General features: G+C 38.3%; 1 protein-coding gene across 5 annotated transcripts in view; it reads left to right on the forward strand.

Annotated features, from left to right (window-relative positions):
* LOC113240647 (eukaryotic translation initiation factor 4E transporter-like) overlaps positions 1 to 19,686 on the forward strand; it is a 61,186-nt gene that overhangs the window by 8,387 nt on the left and 33,113 nt on the right. For all 5 annotated transcript variants that reach the window (XM_026477999.1, XM_026478000.1, XM_026477998.1 and 2 more), the window contains exons 2-7: positions 2,934 to 3,126; positions 4,301 to 4,379; positions 5,751 to 6,000; positions 8,066 to 8,204; positions 11,313 to 11,408; positions 17,249 to 17,317. In XM_026477999.1, coding sequence (XP_026333784.1) covers positions 2,934 to 3,126; positions 4,301 to 4,379; positions 5,751 to 6,000; positions 8,066 to 8,204; positions 11,313 to 11,408; positions 17,249 to 17,317 — 826 coding nt within the window. The remainder of the gene's footprint in view (positions 1 to 2,933; positions 3,127 to 4,300; positions 4,380 to 5,750; positions 6,001 to 8,065; positions 8,205 to 11,312; positions 11,409 to 17,248; positions 17,318 to 19,686) is intronic.

The raw sequence follows: 19,686 nt of genomic DNA on the forward strand, positions 1-19,686 counted from the left end.
AAAAATAATTAATATTTACGAGAAAGGCTATTCCATTACTCTTGTGTTCAAGTAATTTTCAGTCGAAGCTAAATATTGTGCATTTTGTTAAGTTTCCAGTAGAAGCTGAATATGGTGTTTTTGGGCCCTTAAATTGTTGTAAGCAAATTTAGGCTTAGTACTGCAATGACGTTACAATTTAAATTAAATGTTTTAGTTTTTTATATTTCGTTACATGTCACTACGTTTGTATAGGTTAACCTCGGACATTTTTTTCGTGGTTTTTGTTTTAGACCCGATGTCCATTTGTTGGTAGCTCAATGATAGTTGTATGTCAATAATTACGGAACTTCGGAGACGGTGTATAGCGCGCCCATGACTCGTACGATGGACCAAGATCGTCAAATCCGTGTACGCTTTAAGTAAAAAGAATTGTTAATGGTTTTATTACACTATTGCAATAGAAAGGATTAGCCGTTCCAAGCGATAACATTCATCGGTGCAAATAATATTTCTTCAACTATACAAGTCACAAAACCCCACTATACAAGGAGACGCGAAAAACACTTAAAGCTTAATGTGATATTAAGCTTTACTTGTGTTTCGCGTTTCCTTGTAAAGTTGCATTTTTTTACTTGTACCCCTTTTCACTATAGCCACAGATTTGTGGTAGGTATTAAGTGTCGTTTCTTTCTTTCACTCTTAAAATAACCGCTGTTTTTAAAGCCTTATTTTGATATCGCTATGCAGGAAGAGTTGAACTGTCGGATGTCGGGTATGATAAATGTGCAACGACTGTGCTGTAGAGTTACTATACGACATTTAAAAAAACCATTTCATAGTTTGTTATTTTGAACATGAGTTATTTTTAAACTTTGATACGTAACATGCAGCTTGATTTTGATTGCCTCCCACGATCGGAAACACTCTACTGGCCGATCGGAAACAATTGACATTTCAAATCGGGACAATAGTTGATTTAACTCACAAATTAGAAAGATATAGTACGAATCAGGCAGGTTCATCTTCTCGCTCGGAAAGCCTTACGATTGTTATCGGATGGGCTATCCGATCGGTTCGATTCCTATTTGAATCAAAATCAGCATGCAGAGGTGCTATAAATGCGCCTACAAAATATATGCTCGGTTTTTTGACAATCGATACATGTAATTAAACAAAATGAGTACATTTGTTAGCAACAGACGATCGATATCGTATTTTTTGTCGATCAACATGTGTGATAAATCAGACAAAATCGAGTAAATGTGTGAGAAGCATACGATCGATCATGTCGACCGCAAATCATTGTAATCAATGTTCTTTTTTGTTAAACCCAGTATTTACATATTCTTAACCTGTTGGTTTAGCATAAGGGGAAATAGACAAAACTTAAGCGCGTCGAGATATCTTTCTTCTCTACCGATTATGTTTCACCTCCTAGCACGAAGGAAGGGAAACTCTACCGTAGATAAAGTTTTCTCTACGCGTACTTTCTGTCTTTTACCCCAATGGTAGTAGAGATATTTCGCCATTACGATCTGTCAAAAGTATACAAAATTTGGCTGTCGTGCTATGGTTGGAGAGAAATTGCCTTCATTTGACATTTGTATGCGCTACAACGTAAACCTTGTCGAGATAATTCGTAGTGACGTCATCTGCGGGCTCATGCTAAGCCTGCTAGTTTAGTGACTGCAAATCGTGTTTAAGATTCTCAGTTAAAGTAGACGATATTTGTTTGTCTAGTCATGGTGAGGTACTAATGCGTATGTAGTAAGGCTTCAGTTCCTTTGCAACCGACTTTAAGAAACAGGTTTTTATACAGACTAGTATTTTTCAGGGTTTCCTCATCTTAACGCCTTTATGAACATACTTTGATGTCTGTTTTATTTAACAGGCCGTGGATTCAGTTGGGCTTCTGGGAATATATTTTAGAATCTTCCACATCGCGCCAGCGCATCAAGCTACACATTGACATATCTTGTTCCGTTGCAATGGAGGCGATTTTCGAACAAAAATGTGTAGTCTGATGTGCCGTTGTCCGTACATTTAACTTTATCGTCGAGCGTATAACCAGAAATAGAGACGAAATAAGGGCCATCCATCCCTGGCAACTCATTGGGCAAATGGGACTTATATCACTTTTAAATATCAACTCTTGTTTGCGCTGAAATCACAAATTAGAAAGCTGAAATAGTACAGCGCCAACAATTGATCTGTGTGTACGTCTCCGTATATTCCAAAAATTCCAACATCTAATTGCAAAACAAACGGAATCACATTTCATCAGTAATTCAATATTAAATGTGTAATTTTTCAATTTTGTCCATTGTAGCAAAGCTTGAGTTAACTTGTCCATTGAAGTGAAACAATTGACGGCATATGTCATTTGCTTCGAATTCGTGCTGGCCAATTGGAGCACAGTTGTCACCGGAATGATTTGGCAGAATAGTTTTCAAACAAATTAAATGACATTTCGTCTCTATTTCTGGTTATATACTTGATGGAATATACTTATTATTATTATTGTATCGATGGCATACATTGCAATGCTTGCCATCGTGGTGAAAGATTTGCCCAGTGGACACTGGGCCAGACGTACAGGAAACTCGTACACCCCAACTGATCTTAAAGAAAGTAAATACACGGAATGGATAATACGTCCATCTGAAATCCTGGAAATATAATGTGTAACTAGCAATTACTTTACAACAGTATTCAAAATTAAATTGTAATAATTATGAGTAAAAATATGAATATTTTGTTTTGATTTGTGCTTTTAATTTCTGTTCACGGATTTTAGAGCGAGGTTTTATGCGCTCTGTGTTTATCATTTAAAGTTTAAGTATTCCTGTCTCTACCTGTGACATACAAATAAGGGCCTTACTTTTTCATGGAATTTTACGTACGTTTTTATGGCCATTATATTTTTTTAAATTAATTTTATTTGTGTCCAGGTCATGACGAAGAGGAGTCGGTGGGCGTTGGCGGGGGTGGCGGTGCAGGCGGGGGCGACCCGGCGGTGCTGTGCGTGGGTCCTGCACGACGGCCTATTTCGTACTCGCGCGATGAACTGCTGCGTCTACGCAACTCGCCGCTTGTCAAGCGCGGGCTTGAGAACGCCTTCGCTGGATGCGATGCTCTTGCACTGTAAGTCTTTGGTCATTTTATGGCTGGTTTTCAAATACAAAGCATGAATGTCAAACAGGGACGGTACTAGAAAAATAATTGATCTTGTCACTTGGTAAGACAGGTTTACCACTCGAAAACTAAGTACTTAGCAGTGGACCTCCTTGTGAAAAAGTTACAATGTCAGCATTACTGCGTTCTGGTTATAAAAAGTAAGGACGCGTTCCCATTATGTCGTGACGACAGATAGTCGTGCAGTTTAAAGTGTCGTGGCTTGTATATTTAAAAGAAGTTGTTCACACATAGAACGACACGATTAACTATCGTTTATGACTTTTTTGACGTTACGACGACAGACTGTCATGACAATGGGGCGAGCTAGAATGATAGTCGTCGGACGATAAATAAAACGTCACGATAAAAATGTGATGACAGATAATCGCAGCTTCAAACGATTTTGTTGAGCAAACGACAAGGCGGCAGCCGTGAATCGATAAATTGTCGTCACGATCTAGTGGGAACAGCTAGACACGACTGTCGTTCAACGACGACACAGTCACGACGGTAACCTAACACAAACTCGATTTTTTTTCGAAATACGTTTTTTCGAATTTTCATTACACCGAAGACCGAATTATAAATACACCGCTGTTCTTTCAGGATATGTTGGATGTTTATTGCAAACACACGATTAGATTCTGTTAGGTTAGGTTAAGTTAGGTTTACAAGAAAAAACATTTTCCTTTCAAAATTACTTTCGAGGTTATGAAAGTTCGAGGAAACGTTATTTCTGAAAAATGTCATTTCGGACTACTGATAGGTAACCAACCACTCACGACAGATAGTCGTGATATGGGAACAGCTTGGACGCGACGGTTGTCCAACAACGTCACGACATAATGGGAACGCGCCCTAACGGGTGCTGGTAAAATTACACGCACATGGGACTTGTCAACTTTTGTCTCAGATTGACGGGCGCAGTGGTAGTGCCCCTCAGATCTTTGTGATTTAAAGCACTGAGTGAGCAACTGAAAACAATATTACTCTTCAAATTACCCCTCTTCATTATTGGAGGTGAGGTTTGTCTATTCTTGTCGCGCATGATGACCTCATCAACATTTCGCTTCCAACCATTTTTGACATAAGATCCATCTATTTAGGTATATCTTTCTTATGTGTAACTTCTTTGCTGCAGCGTGCTGAAACGGCGTTCTGATTCACCCAATGAAGAAGATCGGGGCGCTAGAGGGGACGCTCCTAACGAAAATCATAAGGTGAAACCGTACTTTCTTAATTAAACCCTATTAGCTGACAGAGTAAAATGACAGTTTAATGCGGAAAAGAGTTTCCAACTTCAAGGCTGCTAGTGATTGCAATCGATAAATATCCTATCGACCGTAAAGTTGCCAGCTTATTTATCGGTATTCTATTGGTTATATTACGGAAAGTGTGCAATAGAATTGCATGATATAATTCGCTCCTATAAATCTTTTCCGCTTTTCCCTTTCCATCATCGGGGGAATAGACGTAGGCTAGGTTTCCACCATCATATTGTGGATATTCCAGGTTTCATTCCAGGAAGCGTTTCGGTTCCACATTTAATTTAATTATTTTAACTGCCTCCGTGGTTGCCATACGGGTTCGATTCCCAGGCCTGGAGAAATATTTGTATAGCCTACATTAATTTCTCTCGTGGGTTTGGGTGTAATTTGTGGTGTTCTATGTGTGTGTCCAGGGTTTCACGGCACCCGTCAATTGTTTCGAATTCAGGCTGGCCAGTCGGTGCTCAGTTGTCACAGTAATGATTTGGCAGAATAGTTTTCAGCCAAATTAAATGACATTCGTCTCTATTTCAGGTTTATACTCTATCTTAATGTTGCTCGACTTGTTACGAACCAGTCCGCGCGAATTTTTGCGCGCCTATTCAAATATTTTTTTTTATAAAATGTAAGTGCGCATTTGACCTCCTTTTCACTTGTTGGAAAGTGACGATAAGGCCGACGATGGAGCACGCACACCCAAATAATGCCTACCCACTCTCACCTTGAAAAGGCCCAAGTTATAACGTTCACGGAACAAGTCCGCAAGCAGGGAATTGCACTCCATAGCCGTTTGCCATATAAATGTGGAAGAGTAACGATTCGTGCGATCTTAAGAATATTTACAACTTAGGGGTAGAACCTAAGCCAACGCCTAGTCCCGCGGTGATGGAAAGGGGAAGGCGGAATTAAATCGTGTACTTCCATCGCACACTCTCCGTGATATATCCTGTAAAATACTGGTAAGCAGGCGAATTTACAGCGGTGTTCAAGGCTCTGCAGCTTCGCCTCTATTAATACCGAGTCACCTATAAGCCTGATTGGTACGCTTGTCAATAGAATCCCAGGTGGCCAGTTGGCATGTAGCAGTGCCATCCCCAATGGTGGTACTCCTTGCACGACCGAATTTATGCTTGGTACAGCTGAAGCAACTGTCCCGGTGTAGAGTAACGCCTCACCCTGGAAAGAATGCCAAGCTTCCTTGCCGCATTTTTGGCCATGGATTCAACGTATCTGCCGAAGTTCAAATTGAATGAAAAAATATGTGTTAATAAACCCCTACAGTATGTTCAAATATATGCACGCTAAAAATTATCTTATTTACAGGGTGTATATGGACGCGAGCGCGATCGCGAGAGACGCTCAGCGGATCCTCGAGAACGTGTCCGCAAGGAGAGCGAACCGAGCGGAGGTGGGATTGTGCTGTCCCCGCAGCGTCGTTCGTTTACGTCAGGATGCGGCGCGCCGGCCGCGGCCGCCCCGCCGCCGCACGTGGCCCGGACGAGACCAGAATCGCCATTGGGGGCCACAACCGTGCAGCCTCCGGCGCAAGCTATACCAGCCAAACCTGACCAAGGTACGGTCAGGGTTTGCGCGTACATTGCGTCTTATGTTGGTTGTATCCAACATGCCTTTAGTAGCAGTAGAGCTCCTTGTGAAAGAGTTCGTCCAGGGAACTACTGCCATCATACCTTTTTCTGCGCCCAAGCAGTAATGTGAGCATACTGCGTAAATTACAGGCACATGGTACTTGTCAACTTATGTGACTAACTGGCGCAGTGGCGGTGCCCTCTCAGATCTTTGAGATTTAAATCTCTGAGTGCCACTGCAACTGTTACGGACAGGCATGTCGCTTACCATTAGGCACACGACTTGTTCGTCCCGTCACTTACTATCATAAAGAAAAAAACACGTTTGCGCGCAATGTACGCTCACTGCTCTACGGTCGCAAATGCGCTGCTGTTTTTTCTAATATCCCAATAAACAATATTATTATAAGCCTACAATAAAGCTTACATTGAAATTAGATTGTTTTTTGAAGATCTTTGCATTTTAAGGGTTTCAGTGGCACTGCTACTGTTATGTATATCGCTTACCACTAGGGCCCTAAATCTGCTAATTTTCTTCAACCCCTGCTCATTGTAAGTCTGTTTTGACACTGAAGTTATATTGCAATTATAACAGTATTCGTTATTCTGATAACGAATACTATATAAAATCTAGTTGCAATGGCAGTTGAGTCTCAATAGAGTGTCAGTGTTAAGTCACTAACGATCGATATTGCCTTACTAAAACTACCATAGAAATTACTTAATTTATTAATACCTCGTTTAATCAACAATTTAGTCTTAAAATTAACAGCCTTACGCATCCGAAGATAAACTTTTCCTTTTAATTAAAAAAACTGATGTTTTATAGTTCAACTGTTTTTCTTTCATCTACCATATTGCTCGCTATAGTGAGGTGAAAATTTGTGTGTTGTTATTTCCGAAATCTTAGCTTCCTTCGCTTGCTCAGGTTTCAATACAAACACTCGCGTCTAACAACAACGTAACAAATAACTCTTTTTATGTCAAATTATTTGTATAGACTACGCCATTAACGTGTCATCGACTTCTAATTGAAGAGCTGAATACCAAAACTAACAAAATCCACCCATTGACAGACACTCTATCGACTCACAATTGAGTTGATTTAAAATTGGCATGTTTTAAAAGTAGCAGACTTGGAACCCATGAGTGGTTTTTTCTTTAGTCACAGTCGAGTTTCGAGTGAACTCGATTAGAAACCCAACCCGTTCTTAGTTTCTGGGCCTTTCACGTTGCTTTAAATCCAATCTACCTTAAACGTGAAAGCCCTATATTAAATGGCAAATTCAGGTGATGCGTGTTATGAGATTGATATTGCATTGTATGTATTTGCCTACATTTTATAGCGTTCTTAATAAATAAAGCGTGGTAGCACAGTTAGACATCAGTCGCTTCTCAAATATGAGGTTCACTGTTCGAATGCTTGTGGCAGCATGTACCAATTTGAATAATAATGTTATGTATCGAGTTCTTAGGTTTTCGCGATTGTTATACATAGGAAATGAAACTATTTTTCCGGATTTAAATCGCGTATATTTGTTTTTTCAAACAAACCCACGTTTCGGGCTATTTACAGGTCCCACTGTCACGGTTGACTGAAAATTATATCATCAAAACATGTGTTTATTTCAGATTTTTTGTGTTTCTTTGACCGTTTTTGTACAATAAATTGAACGCCAAATTGGCCATATATAATTTTTGTTACATAAAGGTTAAGAAAATTCTCCACGAATTCCTTCAAAATATGTCCTGTGATGATAGAGATAATTTATTAATTACCCAAAATAAATAAAATAGATGTTGTCTAATTTATGCGTATATATATACGATTTGCATTTTATTATTGAACTATTCTTTTGTTTATATTTTATTAATATATAATGTTAGTATATAATTGTATAATTAGTATTTTTTTACCTGAAATAAAGGATTCTCCTAGTTCAGGTATATGTGTTATATTTTACATTGATACGCATAATTAGTCTTTAGTTATTCTTTTGTACAATGAGTTATTTAAAAAACAATTTTATTTATTTATCATACTGTATATAGGTCGTCGTATCGGGTCTGGCCGCATAATGGTGCGCGACGCGAATGCTGGTTGGGAGGAAGGCGAGTGGGGCGGTGGGGCTGAGCCCTACCGACCCCCGCGCGACCGCGACTCGCATGCCCACCGCGCCAACAACGACAGGTGAGTGATAACCACAGAAGAAAAAAACTATGGAAGTGCCATAAGCCTCGATTACTATCAGAACTGATGTCGCCAAAACTCACACATTCTTAATTTGAAACACTACTAATTGTTGATAATGATTGGTCGTAGTTTCAAATTTAAAAAGAAATATCAAATTCTGGACTTTTAATATAATATAATCTTTACCCTGTTGGCATATCGTTGAAAGTTCAATACCGCCAATACTTATTATTGATTACGACGTTTCAATATTAAATTGAAATTTCAATCAATGTCCTGCCATCTAGCGGTTAATTGCTGAACCACGACGAATTGGAGTTATTTATTTAGTTCTCCAAAAAAGAAACGACTATATTGCAGGGGTATAAGCTTTACTTTCGTTTCTTGTAACAAAAAAATGATTTCGATATTCTGTTTATTTTGAAAATTTATTGAAATAAGACGTGCCGATGATATGAAATACCATCACAGGTAATATTTTTGGTGCAGCTATCATTTTTGCATTCCAAAACTGATTTTATAGAATTTACGCGAACGAATTGACACAACCAAACCGTATAAAGCGAAAATGGCGGACAGAAGTCACATAGGTCTTAAGAGACCTATAGTTGGCACACATGTGAGGCTAACTAACCACTTCTACTTTATTTTCTGTTCTGTGGTGATAATTCTAACCTAAACTGATACGTTAGCCCAGGGAGCCATCCGTCCGACTCGAAAGCAGCAATATTGATTTCTAATATCATGTTGTTTTTACTACCTTGATATTCAAATATTTTTTTATGAAACTTATTCTACTAGTTTGTCATTATCTGTAATGTAACAGACCTCTGCCTCCGTCTCCGTGAGGCGCGCGTTTTTTAGCTGTTATGTATTAAGTGCAGTTATGAAACCAAAAACAAGTCCTATTTGGAATTGTTTCATTGAGATATTTATGGTACTTAAACGTTCCCTTTCGTGTGCGTATCCGCTAAGATTACTTTTGACATCTGTTTCCGTTATGACACTTACGTTGTATCACTAGTCACTATTATTGATACAAAAACCGAACAAATACAAAGTGAAATTCCTTCGATCTGACTGAACTCAAACCAGTGTCTGTGCCTACCACTCTTCCAATTAAACAACAGACCGAGTCAGCAGATATCACATGTTTCGCTGCACTTCATTGGCCTTATTCAGAGTGGCGGCGGGCGCGGGTGCGTGTAATTCAAATGTACGTAGACGCTTCTTGCGTTCACAGTGGTCGCGTGCGCCAGGGCCTGCCTAAATGCGGGCACGGGCGCAGGAGACGCGCGCGCCGCGAATCTAATGGCTTAGTCCGCCCATTCTTTCACAGTGCTTGATCTAGCGTATGTTTGCAATTTCGACGTGTGGATAGACCCGCTCATGTGAAAGGGAAGATGCCAAGACCCGCGCGCCCGCTGAATGAGCCTATAATTTCTCACAGGAAGCACTGCTGCAAAAAAGCCGTTTAAAAACCCAATACTTAAATTCTCAACAAGCGTAAAGAAATGACTGAAATGATATAAAGGATTGGTGTAAAGGGCCCGAAACGTTGGTTTATTTGAAAAAAAAAATCACGATTGAGATCCCAAAAAATAGTTTCATTACCAAGGTTCTGATGTTCAGTCTAAACCGATTTTAATAAGACTTGGAGAATAGTAAATTTGCTGAGTTTTATTGAAATCGGTTACCGGAAAGTGCGTGAAACCGGATTCATCCCCTAGTTTGCGATCCTTAAAGATAGAATATTTTCTTCAAATTTAAATGGGGACCAATACTAAGGTACCCTCTTTCCAACTGCCTCCGTGGCCGAACGGTTACCATACCGGACTGCCACGCAGAGGTCCCCGGGTTCGATTCCCGGGCCGGGAGAAATATTTGTATGGCCTACATTTATTTCTCTCGTGAGTTTGGGTGTAATTTGTGGTTGTCTATGTGTGTGTGTCCATGGCACCCGCGACACAGGGTTTCCCTAGTGCGGGGCTATGTTGAGTGTGTGCGTTATTATTATTATAACAAAAAAATAATCACCAGAATCGGTTCGCAGATGCTGGAGTAATCGCGTAACATACACACAAAAAGTAACATACAGTCGAATTGAGACCTCCTTCTTTTTTGAACTCGGTTAAAATTTAAGTTGTTCGTCACAGCATTCTCGTGCTATGTTGACGTACCTTGTGTTATATATTGAAATTTTTATAACATCATCGCGGATTGGCATCTCGATTATGGGAGTATTATTATTGAAATAGATAAGAAATGCTGAAGTATTCTTAATTTAATGTTTTGAGTTTATTTAAACAACCCCAAACACAACAATAAACACGTCTACTATTTGATATCAGTTATTAAACACCGAGCGTACGCTTCAATTCTATAATGAAAGGCGCGTGCGCTCTGTGTAATACGAATACACCGCGAGCAAGGCTCCGTCACTTACTCAAGGTTACGCGATAAGTGCCTACCGCTGAGTACGCCGACGTCGGCGCACTCAAGCGCTCATACATATATTTCATTTATGAACATTTGACTCCGCACGACTGCACACGGCGGGCAACGTTGTTTTCACCTCTCTGAGCGCGTGCTCGTAGGTATTTTCGATTTTTATGAGATTGATGCATCTGTTACATGAATAAATGAATGGCTTAAAATATGGTTTACAATAGGTGGTACAAGTATACATAATAAAACAACACTCATATTTTACCATTATCGGCATGCAAATTTATAAATAGGACATCAACATTTTGGCAGCTAAACAATTCTAAAGCAAGTCCTATTAAGTATGATAACATATTATAATAGTAAGTTATTACCGTGTCCTGAAGATGTCAAAAATATAAATTATATTTTTATCTCTTAGCCATGACATCAGCTGACGTTTAAATAGAAGATTATTATCACTTTATATTAGTATCATATATACGTGGTAATTATTAATCGTGGTAAAATAATCTGTGCCGCGAGATTATGCAAATGTGTGCGTCCGTACACGGCGCGCGGTGGGCGTGCACACATACAAGCCGCGCTGCTACGTTTCTATGGAGTTACCATATTTGTCTTGTATAACTGTTACCTGGTAACGTTTAATTGTTTTAGGTTCGAGCGTCGATCGTTTGGGCGCGACTCCTACTCCTCTGACATCAAGAGGGAACGGGACGAAAGGTTCAATAACGATAAAGGGGGCCGCGATAGGTAAGCAATATTAGTTTAGTTTTATTTGGGGCTCCAACATAATTTATGCTAGTTTACAGACTGTAACTCAAGAACATATCGCACTGCTATTACAATATTAATATTATTATTATTATTGGTACTTGGTACATGGTGTAACGGGTTGGTGTCCGCAACTCGACGTCAAGGCGCCTATTTTGCGTGTGGTATTATTATTATTATTATTGTTGTATAATAGTGTTGTAACTCATAATATGTGAAGTTTAAGATTATACCATTTCACACAAAGAGATAGGGAAAGATTAGAAGCTTTTGAGATGTGGTACTGGACGAGAATGAAGGGCATAATGACTGTGAACTGGCAACCTGTACTATCTCAATTTTGACAATTTTACACGATGAAGAAAAAAATTGTTTGTGTCATTTATACTATAGCATCTGGTTTATTAAATAAATATACTTATTGTATGTGTAATAAAAATATTTAAAAACTACGTAATTTTATTTAATTATCTGAGTAATTAAAAATATATACAAAAGACGCAAACAATTTTTTTCTTCATCATGTACAGTTGTCAAAATTGAGGTAGTACCGATTGCCAGTACCCAGTCGATAAGTTGGATAGAAAAGAAAACCAATGAGGAAGTATTGAGAATGGTAAACGAGAACAACCGTGAACGCTATAAAGCATACAGGGTCCGTCCCAAAAGTATCGAACATTTTTTTTGGGAGTGTTGCCGAACGGCGGGAAGCGCTCCGCTTGGCAACAGAAAGTGGTGGGGGGATCTAGCCGATACAGCGCGACCGGTCCCAGTTGGCTCCGAGCACCTGGAGCGGCAGGACGTGCGTTCGCGTAGAGCTCTAAACGACACCTCGTCGAAGTTTTTAAAAGTAGCGCGATGACGGATCCGTTAGAACAGAGGTACGCAGTGAAATTTTGTGTTCTACTCGGCAAAAATACTGTGGAAACCAACGAGATGATTAAACAGGCCTTCAAGGACAAAGCCTTGTCCGAATCCTCGGTCAGGAAGTGGCACAAGATGTTCCGTGACGGAAGGGAAGAGGTGACCGACGAAGCCCGCTGGTCCCGCAGCCTCCCTACAGTCCTGACGTCGCCCCGGCAGACTTCTTCTTGTTTCCCAGCATCAAGTCGAAGCTCAAAGGCAAGCATTGGGGCACAATTAAGGACATCCAAGAAGCTACGACGAGGGCGCTGAAGGACCTACCCGTTGACGTCTTCCAGGGGGCCTTCCGGGCATGGAAAACTCGCCTACAAAAGTGCATCGATGCTGAAGGGTGTTATTTTGAAGAGTACTAATGTATGGTACCGATAAGTTCAATAAAAGTATTTTTCCTGAAAAATGTTCGATACTTTTGGGACGGACCAGATAGACACGGGAAAATGATTGGACTTTTGATACGACACGACAACTTCTTTAAGACCATTTTGGAGGGAAAGATCGAGGGCTTCCCCTCGATCGTTGCGTGTATTTGTGGATGCAACTCGCTAACGATGAGGTAAAACATTACAATGAAGCTTACATGTCGAAGAAGGGTCACAACTTTTGACAATGTTTGCATTGTTACCGTGACATAGTGTGGCCTAAACTCTTGCCTTAGACCTTGTCCAGAAGAAGCGAATTCATCGCTAAAGTTTATTAAAATAATTCAGCAGGTCAATTCGTGCAATACTCCAGACTCTCTACTCACGCGCACATCGAGTATATAACCAGAAATAGAGGTAAAATGTCATTTAATTTGATTGAAAACTATTCTGCCATATCATTACTGTGACAACTGCGCTCCGATTGGCCAGCCCGAACTCGAAACAATTGACGGGTGTCGTCAATTGTTTCACTTCTAATCGACCAGTTAACTAGAGCTTTGTTATAAAGGACGAAAATTGCCAAATTACATATTTAATTACCGATGAAATTTGATTTTGTTTGTTTTGTAACTAGACGTTTTGCTATTTTTTCCCCATACCACCGAATGGAACAGTATGTCATTGTTAGATTATCTTTATTACAATAAATACAGAATATTTTTGGAATATACGGAGACGTACACACAGGTCAGTTGTTGGCCTGTCTTTATTTCAGTGCAAACGAGAGTTGATATTTACAAGTGATGTATCACTGATGTGTTACCAGGAATATATGGCCCTTATTTCGTCTCTATTTCTGGTTATATACTCGATGCACGCGCATTTGTACGTATTACAAGAAACTTTTTGGTTACGTTCAGTTTACGCGCGAACTTCAGAGTACACGTGTCTAGGAAAATAGAGCGGCAAATTTTTGATACGGAAATGTTTATATATGAAGTAGAAAAAAGATCGACACTGTGGCATCTTCTGAATACTCTGAAACAATAATTAAAAAGGTCTCATAACATACTGTTCGAAACATGCTATATATCTTTCTATCGTAAACAACTGTAGGCACGAGGAGGATGTACTAAGTACATTCCACTTTCCTTTCGTTTCGTCTCTTCCAAAACTGTAAGCTTGCCACAACTAAACCACTTCGTCCAACTCCATATTAAATACTGACTGAATCCATCCTCAAATGCTCGCACGTTGAATACAATCGTGCATATATCGATGCGCGATACGATTCGCAGCAAATTCGTTCCTTCTGCACAAGGTCGTGGAGGAGACTCGTGGTCAGAATTGGGACGAATAAAATATTGTTGTTGGTGATGATGATAATGCATTTCATTAACAATTATATGTTTTGCAAGTATCGAAAATTAAACAAGTTTCAGTAGCACTAAAAATAGACACAATCTGTTGGTCAACAAATTGATTTGAACTAGTGTTCAAAGTGATAATTGAGGGGCGTCGGAACTGAAACCGCTAAGTCTCATAGGTGAGTGCGAATGCCGATTACGCGACTGACGATAGTGCGAAGACGGTTGCGCGAAAGTTTAAATGTGCGACAGTTCATTGGCGCGAATGGCCAGTTGCGCGAAAGTTTAAATGCGCGATAGTTCATTTGCGCGAATTGTCAGTTACGCGAATGACGATAGCACGAAGACAGATTTGACTCCCATGGCTGCAGGTTGCAATTCTTTGCAATGCAAAACTTTCATAATAAACTATACGTTTATTTTTGTAAAAGTTTATTAGAGTGTACTTGCAACAATTAACTTGCTTTACAGCTTTCGCAAATCTGCCTTCGTGCTATCGTCATTCGCGCAAATGAACTATCGCGCATTCAAGCTTTCGCGCATCCGTCTTCGCACTATCGTCATTCGCGTAATCGGCATTCGCAATCACGCGGAAGACCCAAGTCTCATATTTAGTTTTTCTTTTTTTCTATATGCCAAATGGTAGTTTTTGTTCGTTTCTACGAATAATTTATCCAACCCGAATATCAACCACTAAGGGCGCGTTTCCATTATGTCGTGACGACAACTAGTCGTGCAGTTTAAAGCGTCATGACTTGTATTTTTACATGAAGTTGTACATAGTACAACACGATTAACTGTCGTTCACGACTTTTTTGACGTTACGACGACAGACTGTCAAGGCAATCTCTACGATAAATAAAGCGTCAAGATAAAAACGTGATGGCAGACAATCGCAGCTACTATTGTCGGTCACATTTTATTGATCTCTCTCCTCTCCCCTCCGTTCCCCGTGCCCTCGGCGGTGCATCAAACGATTCCGTCGTGCAAACGACGAGGCGGCGTCCATCAAACGATTCTGTAGTGCAAACGGCAAGGCGGCTACCACGAACCGATAAATTGTCGTCACGATCCAGTGGGGAATAGCTATAAACAGTCGTTCAAAGTGATATGGGAACAGGCTACAAGCTACAGTCGTGTAACGACTCCTGTTTAAAAAAATACGTTTCAAATGCACGGATCTGAACACAATGCCTCAAATCCATTCAATGAAAGTAGACGAAATTGAAATCGAAATTTATCGGTTTTTGTTCCAAAGCTCCATAATTATAATTGACAATCATCATGCTAATTATCACAATTATATTGATATATACATTGACTTACAATTATAGATATATATAAAATTTTTTGTGACAACTATCGTGTCATGTGTTTGTAATCGAGAAGAATCTATACATGTTAAAAGTTAATCTCAAAAAAGTTACTAACCTAATCGCATTATCAAAGATTTTTCTTCGTGTTTATTTAGTTTTCTCACTGTTTGTCATATTTAGTGAAAAAATAAATAGACTATGAATGAGCATGGATAATTATCAATGGAGAAATATCTAAAAGAAACATCTCGTTAATTTCGAGCCCTGATTTTAACCATTAATATAATTGAGTAAATTTTTTCAATCCAAGCCTATAAAATAAAAAAATATAGTTTATTTTTTAAGCATTGGAGGTGCTGCCTGTACGAAGCCCTGTCACTCATATGAAATATTGGTTGTCCGTTACAATGAATTTATAAATTCACCGGTCAATTTTTGAGTAAAAACGCGTGTGTTCCTCAACTTGACATTGGCGAAATCATCCATTACTTCGATACGGTCATAATAACATTTAAAAGAAGAAGAATGAATTTATAAATGTAATAAAATGTGTCTGGTGTTTGTTGAGATATACAAAAACTTAAGATTTAGTATATTTGTGTAGTTTTTTAGAAGCTATGTAAGTGTTTGAGACGAATAGACTAGTGATGCGTTATGGAAAAAAATTCCACTTTGAGTATATCATATTTTTGAGATTTTTTTCTCATTTATATTTTTTCACATTTGATAGTGACACCTGTCAAAAGTTGAGGATACTGAACTTTATTATGGGAATTTGTGAAAATAAAAAAAAAGGGTTAAAAAAATTACTTTTAGTAATGATTATACAATTTTAATTTATAATTCATGTTAAATAAAACGTTAAAAGATATATCTAAACGTAGAAGTATAATATGAGTTTTCGAATTATACTTCGTTTCAATCCATTTTAAACAAAAAGTAAACAAACAAGTCACTGACCTGACCATAGACGGTTTAGTGATGGCCAATTGTAATGCAAACTTAAAATCGATTAATTAATTGGCTGAATCGATTTGTTTAATTGAGTCATACTAGCAGTTTTCCTTACATGAATAGTAAAAATACATAACCTATAAAAGCATATATTTAAAATTTCCGAAATCGTAATTTTAAATTCTCCTTTAAACCTTTACACTTAGATATTCCTTCGATTGCGATTTAAATTTTCGAATTACCAATCGTTTACAAAATCTTTAATTGAATGAACGGAATGTTTTTTTTCGTACAGCACTATGCAAACATAGACAAGTCATAGAAGTATAGATGAAAAATAACCTTACTTTTGAACTACCATTTTTCAAAAACGATTTTACGATGCTATTCAAATGAATATTGTTGGAAAAAGTGATATCATGTCGAAAACTTCGAAATATACGTCAAAGTGTGTAAGTTATTCGATTTATTGAGTGATTGCTTTAGAATTTTAACCAAACAGGTTTATTTCCTTTTTGTTGAAAATGGATTGGAAGAGACTACATATTTCGAGTTCTTAGGTTTTCGCGATTGTTACACATAGGAAATGAATTTTTCCGGATTTAAATCGCGTATATTGTTTGAAAGAACAAATATACGCGATTTAAATCCGGAAAAATAGTTTCATTTCCTATATATAAAGTGTTTAACCCTAATGTGTGATAATATGGCGGCATTGTAAAGAAGGTCCACTAAACATTAGCTCAGATTGAAAAGTCTAGAAATGCTGATTGATTTTTAATGCAAATAAATGGGGGTATGAAATTTATTAGCGTCAGGGGTTTGAAATGTTGAACTGAACATTATTCTTGTGTGATGAACTTTTCAACTAGAGACTTCGACTTTTTTTGTTACAGGGAGGACAACCGCAGATCTGGTGGTCGCTACTCTCAACGCCGCTTTGAGAAAGAAGATGAACCCGAATGGTAAGTTAAACCAGAACCGCACCAGTTACATATCTCAGAGCTGTAGTCCGATTTAAGACTCTTCGTCATTTTAACCAAATCGTTCTATTGGATATCGTTCCCCAATCGAAGGACGCTTTCCGAGCCATTCAGAACATTCGCGTCAAACGTTCGATTCGGATTCAGATACGATATCGTTAGTCGATACCGACGAGACGATATCGAGTTAGTGCGTGAAATAGATAATAAGAAAAATGAAAATCCTTTTATATACATTTTGAAGACCTTAAAGTGCTAAAATATAGAAATGCATTAGTCTCGCATAAATTAATAAAATTGAACAAAATTCATACTTAATTTAACATAATAAGAGATATCCATATTACATTATTTTGTTTTTTACATTAGTTCGGTAACTTTCATCGGATAACTGAGTTCTGAATTAACGTTTGTAACCTTTGCCGGTCGAGAAGTTCGATGTTATGTGTATGTTGTCGGTCGATTCAATTCAATTCAATTCAATTCAATAATGTATTGCAAAACCATAATGTACATAATAAGATGTTACAAATGTAGTGAGACCAGTATTATGGGCCCTGTCGGGCACGCAACATACGAGCTAGGAGAGAGGAAGCGCAATTTTATAGTAGTATTTTATACATATATAGTAAGTATTCTATTCTATTCGGCTTAGTATACGACAGTTTGACGTTCGGTTCGGTTATTGTGAATAAAAATGAAAAGAAATCCTACGATGTCAAGTCGAATCAGTCGAAAACTGAGTTATCGTATGGTTCTGAATCGAATCACAGGAAGCGCTCCCTTTACTATGAGTACTAGAGAAAGGTACCAACACACTCTGGCACTGCCCAGATCGGCCAGACCGGAAACAATTTAGAAAAATCGCCCTAAATTACAAATAATAATAATAATAATATCGTTCATTGCAAATATGTTGTTACATTTAGATCCTATAGTAGTTGGTAAAGTATGGAACATGTACTCTGTAAGGGCTCAGCAATGCCAGTTTTAACATATACATTATTAATTATAATATTATTACAATGAAAGTAAATAAATCTTAGGAAATATAATTCAGAAAGAAAATGATTTAATTTTAAAATGATTGTCAAATTTAATTTAATATATAAAGTGAGTAATACAATACAGTATTTATTTTATGTAATCAACAAAGATTTTCTGCGTTTTTATACGTCTTTTATCAACGTGTTAGGGCGCGTTCCCACTATGTCGTGACGACAGATTGTCGTGCATTTTACAGTGTCGTGGCGTGTATATTTACATGAAGTTGTTCACATATAGCACGACACGATTAACTGTCGTTCTTCATTCGCATCACGCGTCTATTCATTTGGTCAAGTATTGCTTATTTGGTAGTAATTGTTTCGGACGGAGATCGAGAGTAGACCTTCAGGTTTTGATAATACCGAAAAGAATGCAACTTCGTATACCGTTTGACATAACCCTAATGGAATTCTTTTTAGTAGCATTGGATGTACCCAAAACTTTCTTTTCTTTGTTTGCTTCCTCTTCCGCATTTTTAAAAAGTAATACATTATTAAAATTTCGTCTTAAACTATTTCGAGCGAACACACACTACCGGCTTCCAAAAGAACATACAAGCGACTGCAGTGCATCAAACGATTCTGTCGTGCAAACGACAAGGAGATTGTCGTGAAACGATAAATTGTCGTCACGATCTAGTGGGAACAGCTAGTCACGACAGTCGTTCAATGATAAAAAATCGTCCACGACACATAGTCGTGATATGGGAACAGGCTAGACACGACAGTCGTCCAACGATAATAAAACGTGACGACATAGTGGGTACGCGCCCTTATGGATAGTATAAAAGCCAATTACAGAAACTCGCCATACAAAATATACGATATGTTTATAATATCAATAATAACGAACACACGCATAGCCCCGCACTATCCCTCTACTCACGTGCCATGGATATACACAAAGACAACCATAAATCACAGCCAAACTCACTAGAGAAATAAATGTAGGCCATACAAATATTTCTCCTTAAGTACACAACCGTGCATTGGATAGAGAAATAAATTAAAATGAGTACTATAAAAAAACTTAATTCATATCTAACTGTAAATTATCGATATACATTGCCGTGTATGTGTAACTGTGTATATCTGCCAACCTTGCCTCAAAGATTGTACTAGCAAGGTAAAACAAAGTAAGAAATCGCTTGCATCGTTAGTACAAGTTGCTCGGCTTACAGGGCGCATTATAAAAAAAGAACAAGGGAGCTGGTGAAATTACAGGCACATCGGACTTCAACTTATGTCTCAGGGTGACGGGCGCAGTGGCAGTGCCCCTCAGATCTTTGTGATTTAAAGCACTGA

The sequence above is a fragment of the Hyposmocoma kahamanoa genome, unplaced genomic scaffold (genome assembly GCF_003589595.1).
Source record: "Hyposmocoma kahamanoa isolate Upper Pololo Valley unplaced genomic scaffold, ASM358959v1 160, whole genome shotgun sequence".
Taxonomy (NCBI): domain Eukaryota; kingdom Metazoa; phylum Arthropoda; class Insecta; order Lepidoptera; family Cosmopterigidae; genus Hyposmocoma; species Hyposmocoma kahamanoa.